Source organism: Malaclemys terrapin, chromosome 3 (assembly GCF_027887155.1).
Source record: "Malaclemys terrapin pileata isolate rMalTer1 chromosome 3, rMalTer1.hap1, whole genome shotgun sequence".
NCBI classification, from domain to species: domain Eukaryota; kingdom Metazoa; phylum Chordata; order Testudines; family Emydidae; genus Malaclemys; species Malaclemys terrapin.
This window is the reverse complement of record NC_071507.1, coordinates 82,850,895-82,876,132: the sequence shown is the minus strand read 5'-3', so window position 1 is coordinate 82,876,132 and position 25,238 is coordinate 82,850,895. Positions and strand designations below refer to the sequence as shown.

At 41.9% G+C, this 25,238-nt stretch overlaps 1 protein-coding gene across 2 annotated transcripts in view; it reads left to right on the top strand.

The window, feature by feature from the left end:
- SMOC2 (SPARC related modular calcium binding 2) overlaps positions 1-22,796 on the top strand; it is a 176,151-nt gene extending 153,355 nt beyond the window's left edge. The window contains exons 10-14 of one of the 2 annotated variants that reach the window (XM_054023593.1): positions 6,414-6,516; positions 10,120-10,394; positions 12,261-12,341; positions 16,086-16,126; positions 21,102-22,796. In XM_054023593.1, coding sequence (XP_053879568.1) covers positions 6,414-6,516; positions 10,120-10,394; positions 12,261-12,341; positions 16,086-16,126; positions 21,102-21,125 — 524 coding nt within the window. In that variant the 3' untranslated portion in view covers positions 21,126-22,796. The remainder of the gene's footprint in view (positions 1-6,413; positions 6,517-10,119; positions 10,395-12,260; positions 12,342-16,085; positions 16,127-21,101) is intronic. The other variant, XM_054023594.1, reaches the window with a different exon arrangement.
- Positions 22,797-25,238: the final 2,442 nt, after the last annotated feature.

The following is a 25,238-nucleotide window of genomic DNA, read 5'->3' as shown; positions in this document are numbered from 1 at the left end:
TCTGTCAGCATTTCCAGTTTGTAAATCCCCATTTTAATCAGTGCTGCAAAAACTCACTCTGGAGTAAAATTTAATCTAAATAACTCACTGGCCTGGGAGCAGTGTGTCTCTCCCCTCCTCCCCTGTCCTTCCACCATCGTGCTATGATTGAAATCGGTGGGAATTAAGTTTCAGATGTCTTTTGGGCTTAGAAATGGTTTCAATTTTAAAACATGAATTTGAGGAATTGATTCATAACTTTGGCTATTTTAAACATTTTGACATAAATTAAACAGAAAGTTGGCCAGGGTATTGGAGTTTATCAAGTGGATGATGTCTATCCTTCCCTTCTCCCACCCCCAGGGCACCATGTGGCTACCATAGACCTCTTGTCTGACATCTGTCTCCCCAACTCCTGCCCTAACTCACCCTACTCCTGTCCAATAGTGTGTTTGGAATCCACATGGCACAAGGTGTGAAGACTTTCTTTGTTGATTCCAAAAATCCTGCTTCCACTTTAGCAGCAGAATTGCACCCATTTTGCTGCATCTATGGAACTCCCCCCATTTGTGGTGTGGGGCAGGGTTTGCCCCATATCCGATTTGCATTCACAAAAAAGGAAGTTCCTATATGGGTCTGAAAACATCCATGAAACACCCCCCCAGACTGCTGAGATATCACAAGGTTCTTTAAATAGTGGCTGATCTTACATGACACACTACCGTGCTGCAACACATGGGGATCATAGTCTAGTAGGAGGGTTCAGCTCTCACTCAGGACACATTCCTAGACAGCACATCTTGAAGAAAAGCTACCATCTATGCAAATGTTTCTGGGCTGAATCAATTTGAGAACTTTACTCAGAACTTCCTCCATTCTGTTGGTTTAAAGGCAGATGATTACCAGTATCCGAATACAGTCTTTTGTGGCTTGTGTTAGCAAAGGGTGGATGCAGTTGGGATTCTCACGTCTGCAGTGGAAAAAGTCTCGCTTAGAGATATCCAGGGAGGTAAAAGTACAATATCAGTTTGCAGCAAAGGCCACATTTTTCCTGCAGGTTTCCAAGGAATAGTCTGCTTAAGCTAATTAATTAATGTGGAAATCATCCCCACTAAGCATTTCCTTACACTTCCATTTTTCCATTTCCAAGAACTGTGCACCTTGCTACTCATGTCATTTCCGGAATTACAACAACATACTGTTTTGTAATTGCTTTTTTTTCCTTGATGGACATTTAAATTGTTGTAATTTATTATTATTGTTGTGGTTATTTTGTACTCATCTCCTAAAAGGAAATAGCCACCTGACAAAAATACCTAAGCAACTTAAAAGCAGTAAATTGTTTTTAATTGAAATTTAGTTACTGTATTGCACCATCCAAAATAACATTGACATTCCTAACAATTGACATCCTAAGTGACAACACAGAGGATCAGCTGGCTATGGTGCTTTTATTAAACTGAATTTGACAAGCTATTTAAGAAAGTGTGGTTATGATCAGAAATGGCACTTGCATACTTCAGTGACAGGTGATTTTGAAATACAGTATATCCGACAAATGTAATCCTGTAAAAATGGCACCTAGTTATTTTTCTTTCCTGGGCCTTATGATTGTTCTGTATCACATTTGCTCTGTTTACTGACCTACTCACCATGCTGTAGCTTCAGAAAAATAAACTGCAGTCCCAGTCCTGCAATTGGATCCATGTGGGTAGATTGCAGTTTATATCCCATTTAATACTGGATGAACCTCAAAAGGTCAGGAGTTTGGGTTCATTTTGGCTAAACATAAGCATTCAAAATATCAGATGCTTCATCAAACAATCCAGACCCCTGAGGACTGCAAAACTGGGCTGGATATTGTGTAGGAAGTGACTGCCTCAAACAATTTCCAAAACACCCTGTTTCCAGTCACGCAGAGAGTAAAGCAAGAACAGTGTTTCCTCTGAGTACGTCAGTACTTTTGCTTCAATTTCCATCTAGAACCAGGGAAACAGAAGTGCGCCCCAAAAATAAATAAATAAATAAAGTCCGCCAAACTTTTTCAAGTTTTGCTTTGAATTTTACATGACAATTGAGAAGCTTCTTATATTTCAGTCCCATTCACCTATGCTCTATCCTCAAAATTACATCCCTGAAAAGTCACAGACAGTAGCATCACTAACCTTCAACACCATATAAGGCAAGAAAACAGTTTTTCACTCTCTTTACTTTATATTGTATTTTAATGATTCTTCTTTTATTGCATAACCAGAATAATAATAGTGCTAAAATATACTCTCAGCAAACTGCTTTTGCCATTATCAAAAATGTCTTTGTCAAACTTCAACATTTCATCACTTGCAAAAACTAATTCATTGGCTCATCTGTTATTCACATTACCCCTTAATTTTAGTGAATTTAACCACATAAGTAACATAGTAGTCTGTCTAATGAACTTGGACTAACAAAATTAGACATATATATTCCAAGCTCTAAATATTTTGGATTTTAATATATGAGCCCAAAAGATATTTCTTTTACTACCTCTCATTTACTATTCTCTCTGATTTTCTTAAATTAAGACAAAGAAAATTCACATAAAACCCGCAAAACACATATGTTTACTGGAGAGTTGAAATCTACCTCCCAGTAAAGGGTTAGCAGCCCAGCCTGTCTGTGCCATGTGCATGAGATACTGGAGCCACTGGATTTTAAGGCATAGTGGATCTATAGCCCTCCTCTGGCTCACCCCCATCCTATCTCACTGCATCCTTATGCACTGGACCACGTGGGGCTGGCACAGAGACCCTTTCAACAGTGTCCTGCCCACCACTAGTGTGACCCCTCTGCAGGGTTTAAGTGCTGAGAATGACCTTGCCTGGCCCTCTGCACTACAGGTGAACTTCACCAAAAGGGAAGAAGGGTGGGTTTGTGGTTAAGGCATTGAACCAGGGGACACAAATTAGGAGGTGCTCAAATACCACACGGATACAGGTCACACAAAGTTCCTAGACAGACAGGAATTTTCCATTACTTACCTGAACAAAAGCAAACCTCCAATCTTTTATATAAAACTACCAACACTAACAAGCACACTCTGCCGAACTTTGCTCTCTGTTATACTTGTGCAACCCCACTGAAGTCAAGGGGGTTGCACAAGTATAGGTACAAGTGACAAGAGACTTTGGCCTGTTTAAGTCTTGTCACATGGAAAAGCATCTATAATCTTCAAAGGGATTTCAGTAAGTGTCGGGTACTAGCTTCTAGGGACGAGATTTAGCCCTATGTTAATATTAACAAACAAAAGGGAAGTAAAAATCCTCATGCTCAAGTTAAATGCTATCAGACTTCAGACAAATAACTCAAGATACAATTTCCTGGGTTGCTGACACAGCAGGAAGGTTAGTGTGAATACAGCAAATGACTCCTCTCCCTAATTAGCTTTTTTTAACCATTTAGACGTTTTTACAGCAGTGAACAAACACACTTTTCTACTCATTCCTGTAAGTGCGCTGCAAAAGACTTTCTTTTGAGATTGATAATACTCTACTTTAGTTCACTAAGGCTGGTGCTCCACAGAGCTAATTCTAAGCGGAGACATATTTACATAGAGATCTGTATATGTGTGCACACACATGCGTGTATGCATAAATATAAAATAAATTTTGCTTAATTGCTTTTATATTGTTGTGTTTCTAGCTGAAGTGAGGTGTTTGTGTGTTCCTGTCATGTGTGGTATGTATTTGATGGTTCAAGGTTTCTAAGGACTATTCTATATTTGACTGGCGAACGTAATTGTGGGTAAAACTATCTCTAAAGTAAACACTTAATTCTGTGTTACATCTCTGAACTCTTGTCTCCAAGGCCTAACCTTAGAGTGTAATACCATGTGGTTTCAAATTCAGTCCTTTAACAACAAATTATTTATGTAAACTGTCAAACCCACACAATATAGGCAGCAGTACAAAAAGAAATTGAAGCAAGTATACCATAGTAAAAGCCATAAGACCATCATAACAAACTAGCCTTCCCCTTTCGGCATGCAGTCCACTGAGAGTGAATTATTCATTACAATCCAACTAAACATCCCCCCTAGCTCTGCCATTTTAGCCACAAGCTTGTGGGAAATTAAAGCACAGCATGAGGCCCCCAGAGAATTATTCTGAGTTGATAACACCTGCAGAGAACAGAGGTTTCACTATGTTGTGATTACCGTGTAACTGCCCTCACATCAGCAAAAGTTATAATTGGGAGAAACTGAATATTTGCTCCTTGCTTAAGTGGTGAGGATTTTGTGTGGTTTCAATTCATGTTAAGTAGCAGAGCTATAACTGAGAATGTTTCACAGCAACAAGTTATTTGTTTTAACAGTAAGGTTTTTTCTTTACACAGATTACTGTCCAACTGCGCTTGCATTTTTATGAAACACACAATTAGGAACCCCAGTTCATTTTAAGCAAAATTGCCTGTAGCTGGCCTGTAGCTATGAGAGGGTTTTGTTTTGGTTTTTGTTTTTGTAATTTCTTGTGAATTAAGAAATTGATTTATTTCTTGTCTAGCTTTGCCTCACATGAATTGCTAATGTCTGATTTTTGAATTTGTGTGTGTACATTATGTGTGTTTGACAGCTGGATGGACAGCCACTGGAAAACATTCCTAACCATAACCTTTGTTTCTTCGCGATGTGTCAAAGTTGTTACAAAGTGACATGAAAAAATTGAAATGTAGCTCCTAAATTAACCAATTTGGATATTAAAAATAAGCCAAAGAGAGAGGGGGGGGGGAGAATCAAGTCATCTCAAGCTATTGTTTACCCTGTTAATTTTTCTTCCTTAGTGATTTTATTTTCCATAAGCACTGCCTCAGGTCTCAGATTGTGTTCACTGGAAAGTGGAGAATGACTAAAGCAAAGAGGAACTCTTCTAAGAGAGTCACACTTGGTTTCAGATATGTGCCTTTAGTATAATGCAACTTCCTTCAGTGAATTTCTGTTATATGCATCTTACGTGAATAAAATAGTCCCAGTACCAAGGGGAAATATATAAGACAGTGAATTCGTAACTGCATAAATGTATTAGACATAATATGCAGTGGCTTCTGCTGCTGCACACAACAACGAAACAGCTTAACCCATTCTGACTGTGCCACTGCTCAGGGCTAATATAACAGCAGCTCATTTCCTTGTATCAACACAGGACATATTAAACAATAACTTGCCAGACAAGGTTGAGCTTTTCAGTCGCAGATAATCCCACCTCCTTCTTGAGGGGCCATTGTGAAGTGTAATAAAGTAATGAATCCCAACTGATACACTCATCTTCCTTCCCCACAAGCCTTCTACGCATTCCCCTCTTCTGCTTTGTGGAAGAACACTGGAGTAACTGGGCCTCCATTAAAGTATTTACCATTAATATACTAAAGATAGGTTTGAGTTGCAAAATATGGATTTCAGTCCCCTGTCTCCTCCGCAAAGTATGTGGGTATTTGGCTCATGCTAGAGTTTAGTTCAGTCCTTTACAGAGATAGGAGAAAGTATGAAGTTTGGATCAGGATCCCGGGAATGGGGGAGGGCTGGGGAATGAAACAGGTGGATTGTGTAAGTGAAAAATCAATCTGTCAACAACTGTCAGATTATCAGCTGAATCCCTACACTCCAGATGCACTGCTTTGAGATTGGATTTTCCAGTGTATTTTTGTCCGGTGAACTATGCACCTGAAGTTCTGAACTGTGCTGTCAATTTATTTTAGAGCATTAGCTCCCTGAGGCAGTGACTTTATTATTATTAAGTAGTATCACAGTAGCACTTTGAGGTCCCAGCCAAGATCAGGGCCCCATTCTGCTAGGTGCTGTAAAGGAGACAGTCTCTCTCCCTGAAGAATCTATAATCTAAATAGATGAAACAGGCAAAAGGTGGGACAAAAGAAGTATTATCCCCATTTCACAAATGGCAAAATGAGGCACAAAGAGATTAACTGCAAACCACAGTGGTGATGATCAACACATTTAAGAGTAGCAAAAGAGGGCATCTAAAACCAAGGTCATGCTACTTGGCTTGTACCCTGCATTGTCAAACTGTCTGATGGACAAATGTCAAATGACTGTTTTTTTCAACGTATCACACCAACAGAGAACTTATGTTAAAAAATAAAACAAAATATAAATCTTGAGATAAAAGGGGAAGCATCCAAACCGTGGGGGCTAGATCTGAATCCAGACTCCCCTGACTTCAAGGGTCATTGGATCTGTTTTCTGGGTCTGATCCATCATATAGAGATGGGCCTGAGTCTAGAAATTTGGACCTAGACCAGGATGTGAACTTGCCCAAAGTGTGTGGAGGGCTTAAATATAGTGTTCTGGTTCAGGTCCATCTCTAACAAAGAAATATTTTTGGAGTTAAATTATTATGTGGAAAATAAAACACAAGAAACAGGAAACTCTGTTTCCGTCCTAGGTTGTCCAGGGGCCAAGAAGAATGAGTTCCTGACCAGTGTTCTGGATGCACTCTCCACCGATATGGTCCACGCAGTCTCCGATCCATCATTGTCTTCCAGCAGGTGGGTTTCACTTGGGTGATTGGAAATGGATCTGTAGTGTGTGCCTTTAAAAAGAGTTCTGATTACATTTGGAAATTTAAAAACAAAACAAAAAAAACCTTTTAAAAAGCAATTTTACTTCTACCTCCATGAAGTGATAACAGATTCCATTAGAACTGTTAGGGAATGTCTCCTGCAAAAATATCATGGGTTGTATCCACAAGGCAGAAACTTAAAGCCTTTGTTGTTGTTGTTTTGGTGTCTGAATTCTCACCAGCAGTACAGCATCAGGTCAATAAGTCACCCCAGTCCTAATTTTTGTTTTCTTACTAAAATTCTTTCCTGGGTGTCTGGCTGATGAGTCTTGCCCACATGCTCAGGGTTTAGCTGATCGCCATATTTGGGGTCGGGAAGGCATTTTCCTCCAGGGCAGATTGGCAGAGGCCCTGGGGTTTTTTTGCCTTCCTCTGCAGTGTGGGGCACCTGTCACTTGCTGAAAGATTCTCTGCACCTTAAAGTCTTTAAACCATGATTTGAGGATTTTAATGGCTCAGACATAGGTTTGATACAGTAGTGGGTGGGTGAGATCCTGTGGCCTGCGTTGTGCAGGAGGTGAGACTAGATGATCATAATGGTCCCTTCTGACCTTAAAGTCTATGATTCTGTGATTCACTTGAAGAAAGTGGGCTGTTTTCCTTTCAATTTTGCCTGGTTTCTTCTAAAAATGGATGTCTGCAGATACAGTAGGCAGGATTTAAATGCCTAAGTACTAACAATCTTCAGGCTTCTGGGTACAAGCTGCTTACCTATCTGGAGTCAGGAACGAATTTATAGTATTGCACTATTCAAACACATTATGGGGATTTTATGCTTTCTTTTAAAATATCCATCATGGGTCACAGCTGGAGTCAAGATACTGGACTACACTGACTGTCTGATCCAGTAAGCCATTGTGTTTTGATGTTCCTCTCCTTTCCATGATGGTATCCTTTACCCATTTATTTCTATCTTCAGATTTTCCTTTATCTGCTTTAGACTAAATTAATGGATTAGGATCATACTTTGCTCACCAAAGTCTCTTAAGTAAACTAACCAGTCATGAGATAAGAGGGAAGGTCCTCTCATGGATCAGTAACTGGTTAAAAGATAGGAAACAAAGGGTAGGAATAAATGGCCAGTTTTCATAATGGGAAGTGGTAAATGATTTAGAAATGAGGATTAACTGTGAAGTGGCAAAATTTGTATGCAATACAAAATTATTCAAGACAGTTAAGTCCAAAGCTCTTTATGACGAGTAACAAAGGGATCTCACAAAACTGGGTGACTGGGAAACAAAATGGCAGATGAAATTCAATATTGATAAGCACAAAGTAATCCATGTTGGAACAAATAATCTCAACTGTAAATTAAAAAGTGATGTAGTCTAAATTAGGTGTTACCACTCAAAAAAAGAACTTGGAGCCGCTGTGAATAGTTCGCTGACAACAATGTGCAGTATCAAAAAGCTAACAGAAAGTTAGGAATCATTAGGAAAGGGATAGATTATGAAACAGAAAATATCATAATGCCACTATGTAAATCCATGGTATGTCCACACCTTGAATGCTGTGTGCAGTTCTGGTTATCCAACCTCACAAAAAGATACACCTCTACCCGATATAACGCTGTCCTTGGGAGCCAAAAAAATCTTACCACGTTATAGGTGAAACCGCGTTATATTGAACTTGCTTTGATCCGCCGGAGCGCACAGCCCCGCCCCCCGGAGCTCTGCTTTACTGTATTATATCCAAATTCGTGTTATATCGGGTCGCGTTATATTGGGATAGAGGTGTATTAGAATTGGAAGAGGTACACAGAAGGGCAACACATATGATTAGGGGTATGGAACAGCTTCCATAGGAGAGGAGATTAAAAAGACTGGGACTGTTCATCTTAGAAGAGTGATCACTAAGGGGAGATATGATAGAGGTCTATAAAATCATGAATGGAGTGGAGAAAATGAATAGGAAGAGTTATTTACCCCTTCACGTAACACAAAAACTAGGGGTCACCCAATGTAATTATTAGGCAGAAGGTTTAAAACAAACATAAGGAAGTGTTTCTTCGGAGAATGCAGAGTCAACCTATGAAACTTGTTGCTAAGGGATGTTGTGAAGGCCAAAATTATAACTAGGTTAAAAAAGGAATTAGATAAATTCATGGAGTATAGGTCCATCAATGGCTAGTAGCCAAGATGGTCAGGGATGCAACACCATGCTCCTCTGGGTGCCCCTATACTTGTGATTGCCAGAAGCTGGGACTGGACTACAGGGGATGGATCACTTGACATTGCTCTGTTCTTTCTATTCCCTCTGAAGCATCCGGCACTAGCCACTGTCAGAGACAGGATTCTGGGCTAGATGGACCATTGGTCTGATCCATCATGGCCGATCTTATGTTATTGGTTATACCCTGGCTACCTCATTGACTTCAATGGAGTGTCCAAAAATGTAACTGAAAGCAGACTCTGACCTTCAGTCTAGAATTTAGCATTCAGCATATTGAAATAGCGATGAGTGTGGGAGATGCTAAAAGAATATACTGGTCAAAAGCAATCAGGTCAGTCAATTAAGCACCTCATTTGAATCTCCGCAATGGAAATTTTTAAATAAGCTATGGGAAGGAAAGCAATAACTTCCATTTCTCTGTGTAGAGTTTGTAAATGAGAAGTTTCAATTCATAAATCTAAGAAGTGGCTTTTATGCCAAGTGGAACACTGGTTCCTTTCTTTTAATACACTGTAATGTCCTGCCATCCATACAACTCATATGTTTTTCAGCAGAGCAATCATGCTGTGACCATTCCTCTACTCTCTGGAAAAGACAGAGTTATTTCTAAGACACCATGGCTTTTAGCCTCTGGATTCCACAACACACTCACTCAATATTTTTCTGTGGTAACCATGTGTCTTCTGTGATTGTATACTTAAATCATAACAGAGACAAGAATTATTAATTCCTGTACTTCCCCTTCTTTATGGCAGGAAGATATTTTAGCATCATCATTTTCCCCAGATAAACAGGAAATTATGCATATTTGTCTTTATTCTCATCTGCCTGCCTGCATTTTCTTTCTGATGCTGGCTCCTGTCAGCATCCTTGAATCATGATTGGCTTTGTGTGTATCTGTGCGATGGTGCCCTCTAGTTGCTGCATCACAGAATATAAGGGACGTGCTATTGTTAGCCTCTATGGACAGTCTTCTTTAGTTTAGGTGGCAGAGACTTGGAATTTGCAGCAGAACCAGAATTCCAGTCACAGCTCCCCAGTGGTAGGGATGTGTGATTTATAATGGTCACATATAAAATGTTTGCACCAATATGAACATTTTTACTGATTCACCATTTAAAAACTTTCAAACCACCAAAAAAATTTAAGTGTGATCACTGTATAATAATGGTATTCATTTGCAGCTCTTGTAAAACCTGGACTCCTCAGGACATCAAGAGTTAGTCACAAATGGTTTTTCAAGTCACCCTACCTCACTAAAATACCCTTATCTACTAATACTAATCTAATGATTCATAAGTAACATAAGAGGACTGTGTGATCAAATGTAAAGCTTAATGTTCTGTTCGCATTGCAGGCTTTCAGAACCTGATCCAAATCATACTCTGGAAGAGAGAGTGGTCCACTGGTATTTCAAACAACTTGATAAAAATTCCAGTGGCGATATTGGCAAAAAGGAAATCAAGCCATTCAAGAGATTCCTGCGAAAAAAGTCAAAGCCCAAAAAATGTGTGAAGAAGTTTGTAGAATACTGTGATGTGAACAATGACAAATCCTTATCAGTTCAAGAATTAATGGGTTGTCTGGGAGTAACAAAAGAAGAAGGTAAAGCAGACACAAAGAAACGCCACAGTAAGAACTTTTTCTAACTATCCTTTTAACTAGATTTTTTTGATCGGGCAGAGATTATGGTTATAGTTGATAGGCCACAGCCTCTGGGAATCCTGCAAAAGGTATAAAAATGGTGATGGCAACTATGACTAGCTAATAGAGGTTCTTTAGTTCAAGTGAAAGGGTTGGTGCTTTTGTATCAGATGGTCAACAGTTCAAGTCCCAACAAAGACAATAGCCTCTCTCTCTCTGATCACCAAATACTAACCTGTTGAAGTTATTATTGCATGATAGGGGAAGGCAAAGAGGGCAAGTTAGTACTAGATTCCACTAGAAAGTCACTCCAGCGGAACAACATGTTCTGGCTATGACGAAGATACATTTGCTTGTTCTTTGGTGTCTTGCTATGGAAGGAAGCAAACTATTTCACTTTATAGTAGCTTCTAGAGCACCACTGAATGGCTCTGAAGAAAGTGTGTCCATCCCTCCATTAAGCAGGCAGGATGGTTGCTGGTACACAGAGACTTTGAGAATCGATGGAGAGGGAGTCAAATAATTGAAGATCCTTGGAGCACTGAGGAAATCACCCACAGCTTCCCTGAGAATGCTGGAAAGTGGAAGAGAAAGTCTCTGTTTATACACTTGTTTTATATTATAAGAGGCTGTAATTAAAATGTGAATGGAGAATAGCTGAACAGTTTGCTTAGTATTTTTAAGAACATAGAAGAGGGACCCCAGTCAAAGACCAGTAAACAAAGCTATCACAAGTGTGATAAGGAAAGAGAGGAACATGCTGATTGGGAAACTTCTGTCAAAAACAAATTGTTCCCCATACAGCTTTTATTCATGACCAGACATTGTAGGTCAGAGAAAATAGGGTAACAGTGGTAGATTGCAGTCATAAAGGAAACTGGGTATTAGCAGACAAATGGATTTCATAAAACATATCTAATCTAGTATATTTTCTGTGGGTTGAATAATAATAATACTAAGTACTTTTCACCTATACAGCAGATCTAAAAATCATTTCGCAAAGGTACAGAAGTATCATTATCTCCACCTTACAGAGATTAAAATAGAAAGTTAACAGCTTGGTTAAAGTCAACAGCACGGTTCTCATTTACACTAAGGCTGCTATACACTCCTCTGGCTGTGTACAAAGGTGCAAATGTAACAATTTATCCATTTACATTTACTTTAAGGTCCCATTGCACTACCAGGCAGTGCACAGCAGTCTTAGTTTAAATGAGGACCAGGCCCTAAGGCCAGGTCTTCATTACTGACCTATATCAATATAACTGTGTCATTCAGGGTGAAAAATCCACCCCCCTGAGTGATGTAGTTATACTGACCTAGCCCCGTGAAGACAGGTATGTCGGCAGGAGAGATTCTCCCATCGACATAGCTATTGCCTCTCGGGCAGGTGAATTAACTAATTGACAGGAGAAGCTCTCCCAAGTGTAGGAGTGTCTTCACTAAAGTGCTACAGCTGCATCAGTGCAGCTGCGCCGCTGCAGTGCTGTATGTGAAGACAAGCCCTAAGTGATTTGACCAAGTCAGCGATGGGACTTGGTCTAAAACCCAGTTTTCCTTACTCAGTCTCCTATGCTCTGCCCAATGGATTTTGGTTGCTGGAAACTGCTGGTTTTCTGTCAAATCAAAAATGTCAAAGAAAATTTGACAAAAATAAAAAAAAAAAAGCCACTGAATTTTTTTTACGAGGCGATTCTTCTCTCACTTACTCCAGTGTAAAATGGGAATGACTTCACTGAAGGCAGAGTTACACTGGTGTAAGAGAAGGGAATTAGGCCTGATGTGTACAGATGATTTCATAATCTTGAATGGGTGCTACACTTGCCACATGGACACCATTTCTTCTATCAACAGATATAAAACCAGAGGATCACAATTCCTACCTTGGTTCCCCTTGGCTCCAGCAGGAAGCAAGTTCCAGCAGCCATTTACAGGGTACATGTTTCTCCCCCCATTGCACCAGCTCACTCTGCTGGCCAGCATGTTAGGAGTCAAAACTAAGGTTCCATCTACTCTGTACCCCCCCCCTCCACCTACTCACTTCCAATGGCAGGGGGAATTGAGACTCCATGAAGCCTGCTTTCCTCCCTGCATTCAGATTAGCAATCTGGATATATGTGTAAGCGGGGGAATGGTCCCGCTACTGTGGGGAACTTTCCTGGCTTCTGCACTACCCCGGTGAAGTGGGCTAGCAAAAGGATCTGAGTCCTTGCTCCCACTTCCTTTACCCAGAGGCCTCCCTGCCCTTGAGGACTCCCCTTCCACTCTCCTGTCTGGCAGAGTCCTTGTAAACCCCAGCAAGGCTGGGCCCAGGATTCCTGGGGGACTCGACCACCAACCCTGCTGTGGTCACCCAGGACAGGGGCTAGGGTGTCCCCACTCCGGGGTACTTTCTCTGCACTGGGCACCTCCCTGACCCACTGATCATTTCATACAATTTAAAGCAAATATAAGTTGTTTAATTAACAATTAATTTTAAAAAAGAATAAGGAAAAATGGGAAAGGTTAAAGGAAAACACATCATCCCGCTCTGTGGCAGGGAACATCACAAACAGTGTCTCTGGAACGTCAGGGCAGTTCACAGTCTGGTCCCAGGCCTCCTTCTCAAGCCCTGGCTGTGCTGCAGAGATGCTGTGGGTTGGACACTTGCTCTGGCGGTGGCCACACACTCTCAGGCTCTAGGTGGCAGGACCCTTTTTCCCCAGCATCGCCCCTGCCCAGTTGGGGTTATGATCCCCCTCCAAGTCTGGCCTGCAGAGCCTCTTGGCTGAGGCATCTTCCTGCGCTGGGCCCACTGCCCAGGGTCCCCCTCACTCTCCCCAGCTGCTCACCGCACCCAGCTCCGGACTGCTCCAGCTCCAGCTCCGCTCTGCCTCAGCACTAGGGTTACCATATTTTGTGCCTCCAAATGGAGGACACTCCACAGGGCCCCGGCCCCGCCCCCAGCCCCGCCCATGCCCCCCGCCCCAACTCCGCCCCCTCCCCAAAGTCTCCGCCCCCTCCCCTGCTTCCCGCGAACATTTAATTCGCGGGAAGCCTGAAGCAGGTAACGGGGAGTGTGGGGGGAGGAGGCGCGGCCCAGGCTGGCCCCCGGCGGCTCCAGCCTGGGTCGGCTCGGGCCCTGGGGTGCCGGCCCCGGCCCGCCCAGCACTGCCGGCCCCCGGCGGCCCAGCGCACCCCCCAGCTATCCCGGACCGGCTCCCAGCTCCGCGACCCCGCGGCCCGGCGCACCCCCCCGCTACCCCGGACCGGCTCCCGGCCCCGGCGCACCCCCCCCCCCCCGCTACCCCGGACCGGCCCGCGGCCCCGCGCACCTCCCCCCCCGCTACCCCGGACCGGCCCGCGGCCCCGCGCACCTCCCCCCCCGCTACCCCGGACCGGCCCGCGGCCCCGCGGCCCGGCGCACCCCCCCCCCACTACCCCGGACCGGCCCGCGGCCCGGCGGCCCGGCGCACCCCCCCCCCCCCCCACTACCCCGGACCGGCCCGCGGCCCGGCGCACCCCCCCGCTACCCCGGACCGGCCCGCGGCCCGCCGCACCCCCCCCCCCCGCAACCCCGGCCCGGCTCCCGGCCCGGCACCGCGCCCCCGGCTCCCCGCACGGCACCATGCCCCCGGCCCCGCACCGGCCCCGGCCAAAGAGGCCCCGCCGAGCCCTCCCTCCCTCCTGATTTTCTCGGACATGCCCGGCTTTTGGGGATTTCCCCCCGGACGGGGATTTGAACCCCCAAAAGCCGGACATGTCCGGGAAAATCCGGACGTATGGTAACCCTACTCAGCACGGCTGCTGCTGCTCCTCTGCCTTCAGCTCCCTGGGCTGGTTCTCTGGCCCCTCTGGCTCTGGTTGCTACAGCTCGCCTCCCAGGGCACGTCTGCTCTTTCTGGGCTGTGCTCTGGCTTTGGGGCTGCAGCTCTGCGTCCAGCAACTTAGCTCGAGCCCCTGCTCTCTCCTTAGCTCAGCCCCACTCTGTTTGACTCAGGCCATTCCAGTTCACACAGAGGACGGGACCCCCCTGACTTCCTGACTCCCTGATTAGCCTGCCCACCCGGTCAATCAGGCTGATCTGGAGCATTGGCCTCTCCCCATTGTTCCTGGGGACTGTCAGGCTCCTGATTTGCCATCGACCCTTCCCCTTTTAGTGCTGGGAGCTAGCCAACCAAAACATCCCCACTGAATGTTAGTAAGGGGACAACAGTCCCCTTACATATGCTTCTGCATAGCCTCTTATGGGCAAGTGACAAAATTCCCCTTTATAAATTAAATCATAATGATCCCTGCTGGGTGATGGGGCAAACACTGTGGGGTAGTGTTTAAAAATAAAAGGAAACGCCTCCAGACAGCCATCCGTTTTCCATGTTCTTTGTTCTTGTGGGAGATTAGAATAAAATTCAGAGCAATAAATAAATGAGTTTGAGATGTCCAACATTAATTGAATAGATGACAACACTCACTAAACAAATGTCAGATATTTACTGGGAAGGAATCCAGTTATTCAGCTTTCAAGTCACTCCAATAAAGAGGCAGCTTTGTTATTAGGAGGGAAAAGAAGAAAATGCACTTTTTAGTGAGATGCTTGAAATGGAGGATCTCACTTATGAAAAAATATTGTTATATTGCTCCTAAGAATGACATTTCATAATGGGGGCTTCCTGTTCTCTAGAATGCTCTTATTTTTGCCATAAGCAATACAAGTGAAAATATACTAGGCAAACCAAAGGGAAAACATTTTCATGTAACCTTATTGAACTAGCCTAATGGAAGTTCATTAATCTAATCTCCATATATCTGGAACTAAATGTAACCTTATTACTAATCATAGTATCACAGACAAGAGAAAAAGTCACCACATATGCTGTTGTTTAAAAAACACTAGATGACTTGTCCAAGGTCGCATGGAGTCGATGTAACAATGGGATTAGTAATCAGGTGTCCCCTGCTGCTGTCACCACATTGCCCCTCTGTCAAAGTCCATCTTAATAGAAAATTAGTGATCAAGTCTGTCTTGTAGGCAAAGCAACCATCTAACCTCATGGAAAGTTTGTGATGCAGAGCATTTCATTAATGATTGCTCATTGCTTATAAACACCCGGAACCATGGCCCATTTCCAGCAGTTCCTATCAGTTAAAACCAATGATTCTACACAGGTTTTCTAGGGTCTCTGAGGAGATGCTGCCCTCCACCCCCTTTGTCTGTGTTACTGGGTATTTTCATAGTGCTGCCAGTTTAGATAAGACATTCCACTGCATTTTGGTTTCGCCAGTGGGCCCTGTTCTTGTATTCCAATTGTGCCATTGGAGTGGACAAGAAATGCAGATTTGGTCTAGATGCTTCAAAGGCAGCAAGCATCATGGATACAATATTTTACACTGTGGTGACTTTTCTTTGATCAAATTGACATTGCTGTACACTGTAGGCAGACGGCACAGAAAAATCTCCATTCCACTTCAGCTGCATTCTCCAGCCCTTATAGAGCAACCACTGCAATATTCTGCAGTAACGTGCAACACACTGCTGATTACAATATTACTGTCATGGTTTTAACTGGAAAGCACATTAGGGTGTTATTTCTGTAATAGGGGAACATCGTTTATTCACTAACAATAAGAAAAATGTACTAGTATTGCACAGAAACAACATGCAAGCTGTTCTCATGACTTTTTTCCCCTCTCTTCTACCAGCCCCCAAAAATAATCCTGAAAGCACTTCCTCCAACAGGCAGGTAAGTACTGGACAGAGCCCTTTCCATACTGTATTTTTCAGCTATTATCGTTTCAGCCTTAAGGCTACACATACTAACCAGGGTCATCGGACACTGTGACCTGGGTGGAAGGATTCCCCATGGAACTGTTCAGCAAACAGCCTGTTTATTCAGACCGGTTGAAATTCTCACTTGTGCAGGGGGCCCACACAAAGCCTGTGCACCTCTTAACCCCCATGTAGGGCTCATCTTCACTAGTGCAAAGATGTGTTTTTAACCCACCTAGAGTAGCCCCAGCAGTTGTAGTTTTAACACATTTGCTGATTGAGGTAAACCTTAGTTGGCAATCTAGGGTTTACCTTGACTAGCTGACACATTAGAACTACAATTTGCCTTATCTTCAGTAGGATTATGACAAATGCCAAGAAAACTCTTTTTTCCTAGAGAAGACAAGACCGGTCAGGGTATTAATGGGGCCTAGGTTTCTATTGTTATTTATTAGAGTCAGTGTGCTTGGTGCTGTACAGGACACAGTTATAGACTCCCTACCCAGAGACATTACAGTCAAAACAAGACAGACATTGAACAGATAGGATGCACTGGGAAGGCCAGGGGAGGGAATTGAAGGTTGCTATTTTGACATGGATTTATATTTATACATAATTTTAAATTAACAATTCACTTTTGGAGGGCATCATGGATAGAGCTGCCAGTTACTTTTATATTCACCCACGAAAGCTTATGCTCCAATACTTCTGTTAGTCTATAAGGTGCCACAGGACTCTGTCACTTTTTATATCAGGCATACCATAAGACAGTTGCCATGTAACCATTTTTAATGTACACGAGACAGAAGCAGGTGATGAATTGGCTTTTAAATGACTAATGAAAATACATTATTTAAAGTAACAATCCAGGGGATTAAGCAGCAGCATTAAACCAGACAGAATGATCATAATTATGGTTATTAAACACCACTTCCTATCTATTGGAGAGCTAAATTTGTCAAAAAACCAACAAATATAGGGTGAAATTGCTATAGCATTTCCCAAAGCTAAGGCAAAGCTCTTTGATTGCTACTAGACAATTTATTTATTTATTTTATCTCCTGATTTGTTTAATGTTAGATGCACGCTTCCTAAGGCAAGCTCTGCATTTGTTGTGGGTTTTACCAGAGCTCTCCTACACACGCCTTTGATGGAATGTAAAACGTTCTCACAGCTACAGAGATATAATAAATTTCCCTTAGTTTAAACAAATGTTCATAGTCTTAACTTTTCAAATCCTGCCCGCAAATCACTTACACTTTAAACAGGGCAGCCTGAAAACAATGACTATGGCGGAACTCAAAAAACGTTCAAAGGATTATTTTAATTACATAATAGCAAATATTGGCACATGTGTGTAACGCTCAAAGCATAATGTGCCCCCCTCTTCCCTTTTCCTGTAATCTGATTCTAACATGTAGCATCTATAATGAAAGAGCCCTACTGTTTCTATTTTTTTAAAAAAAATCTTTACATATTTTTGCTGACTCAGAATCCATTAATTTAAAAGCTATTGGAGAGAAATGATAGCCTTGAATCTTAAAAGGTTGGCTGTGCAAGCCATCTGTTGGCAGTCACACACTATAACAATGCAAAGCTACAAATGCCCCTCATATGCAAAAGGTGACTTTCATCACAAAAGCTTGCACTTGAAAGGAAGCCATTGGAAATTAAGTAATCTGTTAGGAGCCACTCAGAAGAAACCACCTGCCTAAAACAGAATGGTCAAATCAGCCACTTTGAAGACAGGCAATTGAACAAGAATCATCATGGGAAGGACCACATCATTTTCCTTAGTAATTCTTTTTTTAATTGGAAGAGTGAACAAAGCATTACCCCATATTCAGTAACACAGATTGTGTGAATATGTAGATACAGGCACATACACCAAAGTTGATATAGTCTCATGTATGACTTTTCAATCTGAAATAAAATAATAGAGTTCAAAGAATTAGGTTAGTAGCCACATGTCACTTGCTTTACTCCGCTTCCTGCTACACGTCACACCCGTCCCCCCGTCTCCCCCCCCCCACACACGGCAAATATTCTGGAGTGTATTAACAGGGATGTCATATGTAAGAGATGTGGTAACTGACCTGTTCTACTTGGCACTGATGAGGCCTCTTTGGAGTATTGTGTCCAATTTTGAACAAAAAATTATATGGATAAACTAGAGAGAGTCCAGAACAGAGCAATAAAAGTGATTTTAAAAAAGGGGGGAGGGATAACTCAGTGGTTTGAGCATTGGCCTGTTAAACCCAAGGTTATGAGTTCAATCCTTGAGGGGACCATTTAGGGACCTGGGGCAAAAATCTGTCTGGGGATTGATCCTACTTTGAGCAGGGAGTTGGACTAGATGACCTCCTAAGGGCCCTTCCAACCCTGATTAAAAAAAAAAACTCAAAAAAGATATACTGGCACTAGAAAAGGTTCAGAAAAGGGCAACTAAAATGATTAGGGGTTTGGAATGGGTGCCATATGAGGAGAGATTAAAGAGGCTAGGACTCCTCAGGTTGGAAAAGAGGAGACTAAGGGGGGATATGATGGACGTATATAAAATCATGAGTGATGTGGGGAAAGTGGATACGGAAAAGTTATTTACTTATTCCCATAATAAAAGAACTAGGGGTCACCAAATTAAATTAATAGGCAGCAGGTTTAAAACAAATACAAGGAAGTTCTTCTTCACGCAGCGCACAGTTAACTTGTGGAACTCCTTACCGGAGGAGGTTGTGAAGGCTAGGACTATAACAGCGTTTAAAAGAGAACTGGATAAATTCATGGTGGTTAAGTCCATTAATGGCTATTAGCCAGGATGGGTAAGGAATGGTGTCCCTAGCCTCTGTTTGTCAGAGGACGGAGATGGATGGCAGGAGAGAGATCACTTGATCATTGCCTGTTAGGTCCACTCCCTATGGGGCATCTGGCATTGGCCACTGTCAGTAGACAGGATACTGGGCTAGATGGACCTTTGGTCTGACCCGGTATGGCCGTTCTTATGTTTATGTTCTTATTGAAGGTTTAGAAAACCCAACCTATGAGGAAAGGCTAAAAAAAACCTAGATATGTTTAGTCTTGGTAAAAGAAGACTGAGTGCGGACCTAATAACAATCTTCAAATATGTTAAGGACTGTTATAATGAGGACCATGATCAGTTGTTCTCCATGTCCATCCACTGAGAATAAGAGAAGTAGTAATGGGCTTAATCTGCAGCAAGGGAGATTTAGGTTAGATATTCGGAAAAAAATTTCCAACTGTAAAGGTAATTAAGCACTGGATATTCTACAAACACCCGTCAAAGATGGTTTAGATATACTTGGTCCTGCCCCATCACAAAGGACTGGACTAGATGACCTCTTAGGTCCCTTCCAGCTCTACATTTCTATGAGTCTATATCAGTTAGAGCCATATTGAGAAAATATAAAAATTATAAGGCCACATTTTCTTAGAAAGGACACATGCAGCCTAGAGGAACGTGCAGTGAAACTACAACTGGTACATACGGCATCTGCCAGTGGTCTCTTTCCTACACGGCACATGCCATAGAAAGCATATTACAGGGTTCTGCAACTTGCATAGATGGGAAGATTAATTTCCAGTTTGTAGTCCTGATTTACTAAACTCTTAATGAGCTAGGCTCACACTATCTCAGAAAGCACGTCTTCTTACAGTGTGAAGTTCACTGATCAGTAAAGCTTAGAGAAGAAACTTAACACCATAGCTGTAGAAAAGGCAGCTCAATATCATAGATACAAACAAATACAAGCAAACAACCAAGACAAACTTCTAAGAAAGAAACCCAACATCTCTCTCATTCCCAACTCGTGCTGCACTTCCTCAGAAAGGAGTCCTGAAGAACTCTTTGTGAGAAAACCAGAACCCCCTTAAACATACAGTATCCATATAAGGACTCGGGTTATCCCACCATGATAGCTGTTATCTAGAGCAATGGTTCCCAAACTGGGGTTCGTGAACCCCTGGGGGTTCGCGAAATGTTACAGGGGGTTCTAGAGAAAAAATTCCCTAATGGCGGCCAGAGGTGTCCCTAAGGACCCCGGGCAGCATGGGGTCAGCAGCCCAGAGCCCCTAGACTTACAGGAGCTAAGCAGATCAAAGCAAGCACATCTATCACACTGAGGAGATTTAAACATCAAGACTCCTTATAAGAAATGGAAAAGGGAGGTGGATATTTTTTGCTGTTATTAAAATTAAATAGGCAGCTAGTGTTGTTTTTAAAAGTATTATGAAGAACAAATTTAAGCTTTGTTGTAACATGTGTCGTTTGCCTGGACTGCTCAAGACCTGAATGCTTGTGTAGCAGGAACTCTGAGTTGGCTTCTTAAATACCTTCATGCTGTTTCACTCCTTGATGAAACATAAGATCCTTGTCTTATAACAGGCTTATTCAAAGCGATACAAGCTACGAAAGTGAGATCTTGGAAGAGTGTTGCCGTTTTCATAATGTAATACAAATACTGTAATGATAAACAATTAATAATAAATAGTGTGTAATAAGCATGTCATAAAAACAAATTTTATATTTCCAGATCACTGCTTTTATAATTTATACTCAAAGGAGAAAATCCCTGGAAATATTCATTTTTAGGAGGAGGTTTGCGAGACTTGACATTTTAGTGAAAGGGGATCACAGGTTGTTAAAGTTTGGGAACCACTGATCTAGAGCTTTGTGTATTGCAGAACCCAAGGATGCCATAGGTAGAAGGTTGTAAAGATGTTGCTTTTGTCAATCTACATGGACAGCAAAATAGATTAATTCTTTGGGGGGCAAGTTTTTTTTTTATGTGTTGTACAACATCCAGCCCAATGGGGCCATTAACTTGACTGGGGACTATGGACAGCACTGGAATATAAATAATAAGTGTTGGTATGTGTATTAAGTTACTTGCAGGCATCACTAATCATAGAACCTTTTAAAAATATCTTTTCAGCAAAGCTCTAAGAAGCAAGGATGAACAGCTTACATATTCAAGCCAGATCTCTTTGACATGTGGGAGATTTCCTCACCAAAAGGCAATAAAAAACAACAACCATAGTATTTGCACTTTGTACTTTAAAATGTAAATTCACTTGTAGAAATGAGATATTTAAACAGACTGTTTTTTTAATCTGTGAAAATGTAACAGCTAGTTTGAAAAATTATCACATACAATGTATGTGCCTTCTTTTGTCGTATGAAATCTGTACGTGTTGGAGATGTAAAAGTTTGCATTTAAACATTTTTTTTAAGCAGCTTTCTTGCAAACATTAATATAGAAACCTGACTCTAGGTATCTTGGTTTCAATAGTATGCCTTGTTTTTCCTTACCAATACAGTCATTTAAACATAGTTATGCTGAAAAACTGCTTAAGATCTACTGTATTTACAATTTTGTCCAAGCAGTGTTGGAGATTTTATGTTTCCAAGTCCAAGGGAAGTGTGAAAATTGCTGTTGACTCATTTTTGCAGCCTCTAAGTGAATGGATGTTTCCCCGCTGGTGACATTTTGTTTTTATTATTTTGCTTTCCAAAGATAATGCAATGAGAATGCAACCACTAAAGGATTCCAACAGCTATTCTATGGTTAGGGCTCTTGTAGAAAAATGTATTTTATCCATTTGAGGTGCCTTCCATTATAAATTTGACTAAGGTTTTTGTTTGTTTGTTTTTGGGTGCATGTGAGGGTGTGTGTATGGGGAGGGGGTATGCCCTTTTGCCTGAATTAGTCATGCAACTAACTGAAAAGCAATATCACTCAAGTTAGCCTCTGTCAAGCCCTAGAGCATGTTCCTGCAGTCAGCATAAGGCAGCAAAGGGTCACAGTTGTTCAGTATTGTAAATCTAATTATGAAGAGACAAAGAAGGCTAAACAGACTTGTCTGTCTTTTGTTTTCCCTACACCTGGCTGAGCCCCCATCCGTTCCTGAGGGTGCCGCAGGGTCCATGAGACGGTAAAGCTATCACAGAACAAATTATGAATAGTTGCCGTAAGGAGGTGTAGCCAGAAAACCCCCTGCCTTGGGCATTCTCCTTGCTCTCTGGGAGAAGTTCCTACAAGTTTTCATACCTTTTCTGTCATGTTTTCCCCTCTCGCTCTCTTTTCTTTCTTTCTTTTGGAGTGCCTCAAGGGAACAGGAACTTGCAGATGTGAACTAGAATGGAACTTGAAAAAAGGTTCAGACCTTGAAAATGAATTATAAGTAATTGAATTGATCAATGCAGTGATAAATGGACTGCTGGCATCTAAAAACCATAATATGGAGGGGTGGGCACATTGCAATGAGCAGCAGTTTTATTCCATGTTGTTAAAATAAGTTGTGTGGGACTTGCCTTGGGAGCAATATGTAGATTAGCTAGTCAGAAGGATGACCTGGCTCAAACTCACATATGAAAAATCTGTGTTACGGAAACAAATGTTTCATTTAAATTCCACATGTGAATATATGCTGAAATATTGCTACGAGACTGTGCATACATTGAAATTGTTAAAAAAAGAACGTGCTAAGGTGTTTGGGGTTTTTTTGGGGAGGGGGCAAATGTGTGTTTTCTTTGTAAAAGCATTTTTTATTCAAAATTTGATATCCTTTTATAATGCTAAACTTTGAATTTAATCTTTTTTTAGATTAAAGCTTAGTATGCTATTAAACCTGTTCTGGTTGTTTTTCTTCTATGACATGAATAGCCTCTAAGAGACAACAGAGGCTAATGAAGTAAATCATTTCCAATCTTTCCTCCAAACCCACTTCTTTTCCAGCAATGATCCACACTCTATACCTACCAATCAAGGTTCTTAGACAGCCCCCATCTCTCTGGTTTCCACACACCTCATGAGGCAGTTTAATAGGAACATTTAATAAATTAACATAAATATAGAACACACACAATGATGTTTGATGTGGCTGCAATCAATCACTGGACATTTTACCATTTCAACCACCTTTTGTTCCTGGGTTCCTTGCAGACTGTCATCTCGCCCTATATGAATTCATGTCTTTTCTACATTGTAAATTCTTCAAGATAGAAACTTTGGGTTAGATCCTCAGCTTGTCTGTAAAATGCACAGCGGAGGTGGTGTATAAGTAAAAATAATAGGCTCAATTCTGGAAGGTGTTAAGTACTCAACACCTCTCAAGAAAGCTCAGCAAGACTGGGCCCAATGTGATTAACAATAGCATTTGTAAGTAGGAATCTGACTCTAAATCACTATGCTCTTCAGAAGAGATGTTGTGTGTATGCAATGGAACAGTCTTCCATGGAAATTTCCATGACACTTTTTTCAAAAATGGGTAAGAATTTTTCACTGGCCATTCGAGTCAGCTTGTTTGAAGAATAGTCTTAGGTGCTTTTAATGTTATGACCATTATCCAAAGAGCAGTATGAGATCTAACAACATGACTCTTATGAAATTCCATGACTAAAACCTCAGAAGTTATTTCAAAAATCTTAGGGATTATAGTCATATAAATATTCCCCTGCCACAACCATGGTTTGGTTTTAATGCCCTGCAACTGAGCTATTATAATATTATAATACATAGTTCTTAAAATTGGATTTAGAGCTGAGCACAAAGCAAAACCCAGGATAACATACCTGATCATCAGGAAAATTCAGTGCTGGCCCATATAGCTATTTGGAGACAAGCTTAGACCCTTAACTTGTACATCCACAAACTGGAGAAATGCAGACATAGCTTGGGCCCTCTCTTTGTAACCAGACATGTTCCTAATCCTACATAGGGAGCTATGTTGATAGATCCTTAGGCCCACGCAGAGTACCAATGACTTCTTTGGGACTCCATGTAGGTCTAACAGTATGTCTACACTTTGAGCTGGAGGTGTAATTTCCAGTTTGAGGAGCCATACCTGCGCAACCTCTGATCAAGTTTGCGCTCTAAAAACAGAAGAGTAGCTCTCCGGGGCAAGGGACTAGCTTCCCAAGTACATGCCTAGCTTGTTGGTCGGGTACGTATTCAGCTGCCCCAGAGCTAGTCACCCAAGTACATACCCATGCAAGATGCCAGGCATGTGCTCAGGAGGCTAGTCCCTCCCACCATTCGCACCATAGCAACTGAGTACATATCTGTCCAAGATGCCAGGTGTGTCCTGGGGAGGCTAGCCCCTCCCAGTACTTAGGTGGCAGTGGCTACACTTCTATTTTTAGAGCACTAGCTTGGTCAAAGCTAGGACGGGTATGTCTCCTCCAGTTGGAATTTACACCTCCAAGTCAACATGTAGTTGACATTAAGAACCTGCCTGCATGGATCCTTTTGCAGGATTGGTGACTAGATGTTTGCTCAGAATGGTAACCCCTATAGCAAGTGCAAAATTGGGCTACAAGGCAAGAGGAGAAATATCAATGCACAACAGTAGGGAGCAGAAGGAAGAGATGTTTTAGGACAAGATTAAAAATTAAGAATGAAATCCTGCCCCCACTGAACTGAACAGCAAAACTTGCATTAAACTTCAGTGGAGCCAGAGTTTCACACCAAGGATATGTCTACACTGCAGCTGGGAACATGTTTCCAAATATGGGTAGACAGACATGCGATAGCTCAGATAGAATTACAATGTTAAAAATAGCAATGGGACCAGGTGATTGTTTGGGCTTATACTTGGGTCACTAGCCCGATTCACTGCCCACACTGCCATGGTCACACTGCTATTTTTAGCATGGTAGGTTGAGCAGAGCTAGCACATCTGTTTACTCACACTGAGAAGCATGCTCCCAGATGTAATGTAGACATATCCTAAGTGAACGAGAATAGCAAAGAGAGAGGGTGGAGATTCCTAGACAGTTGCAGAAGAATCAAAATAATATTAAAGGTCATTTAGTGGAAAACATTGTGAGAGACATGTAAAATTGTCCAGGGTCTGACAGATTAAAAAGAAGCTATTTAGTAAATGGATTCCTTTAACGGTAGGTAATAAGAGGTGGATTAGTGGAGGTTAAGAAATCTTTGTTGACGAAGAATTTAGATGTCCATCTTAAATATTTATACTAGGGTATTATATAACTAGATTTTATATTAAGAACTGGTGTCAGGCTTTTTAATGTGGGAAGTGAAAGGTTTATTACTTTTGTTTTCTCT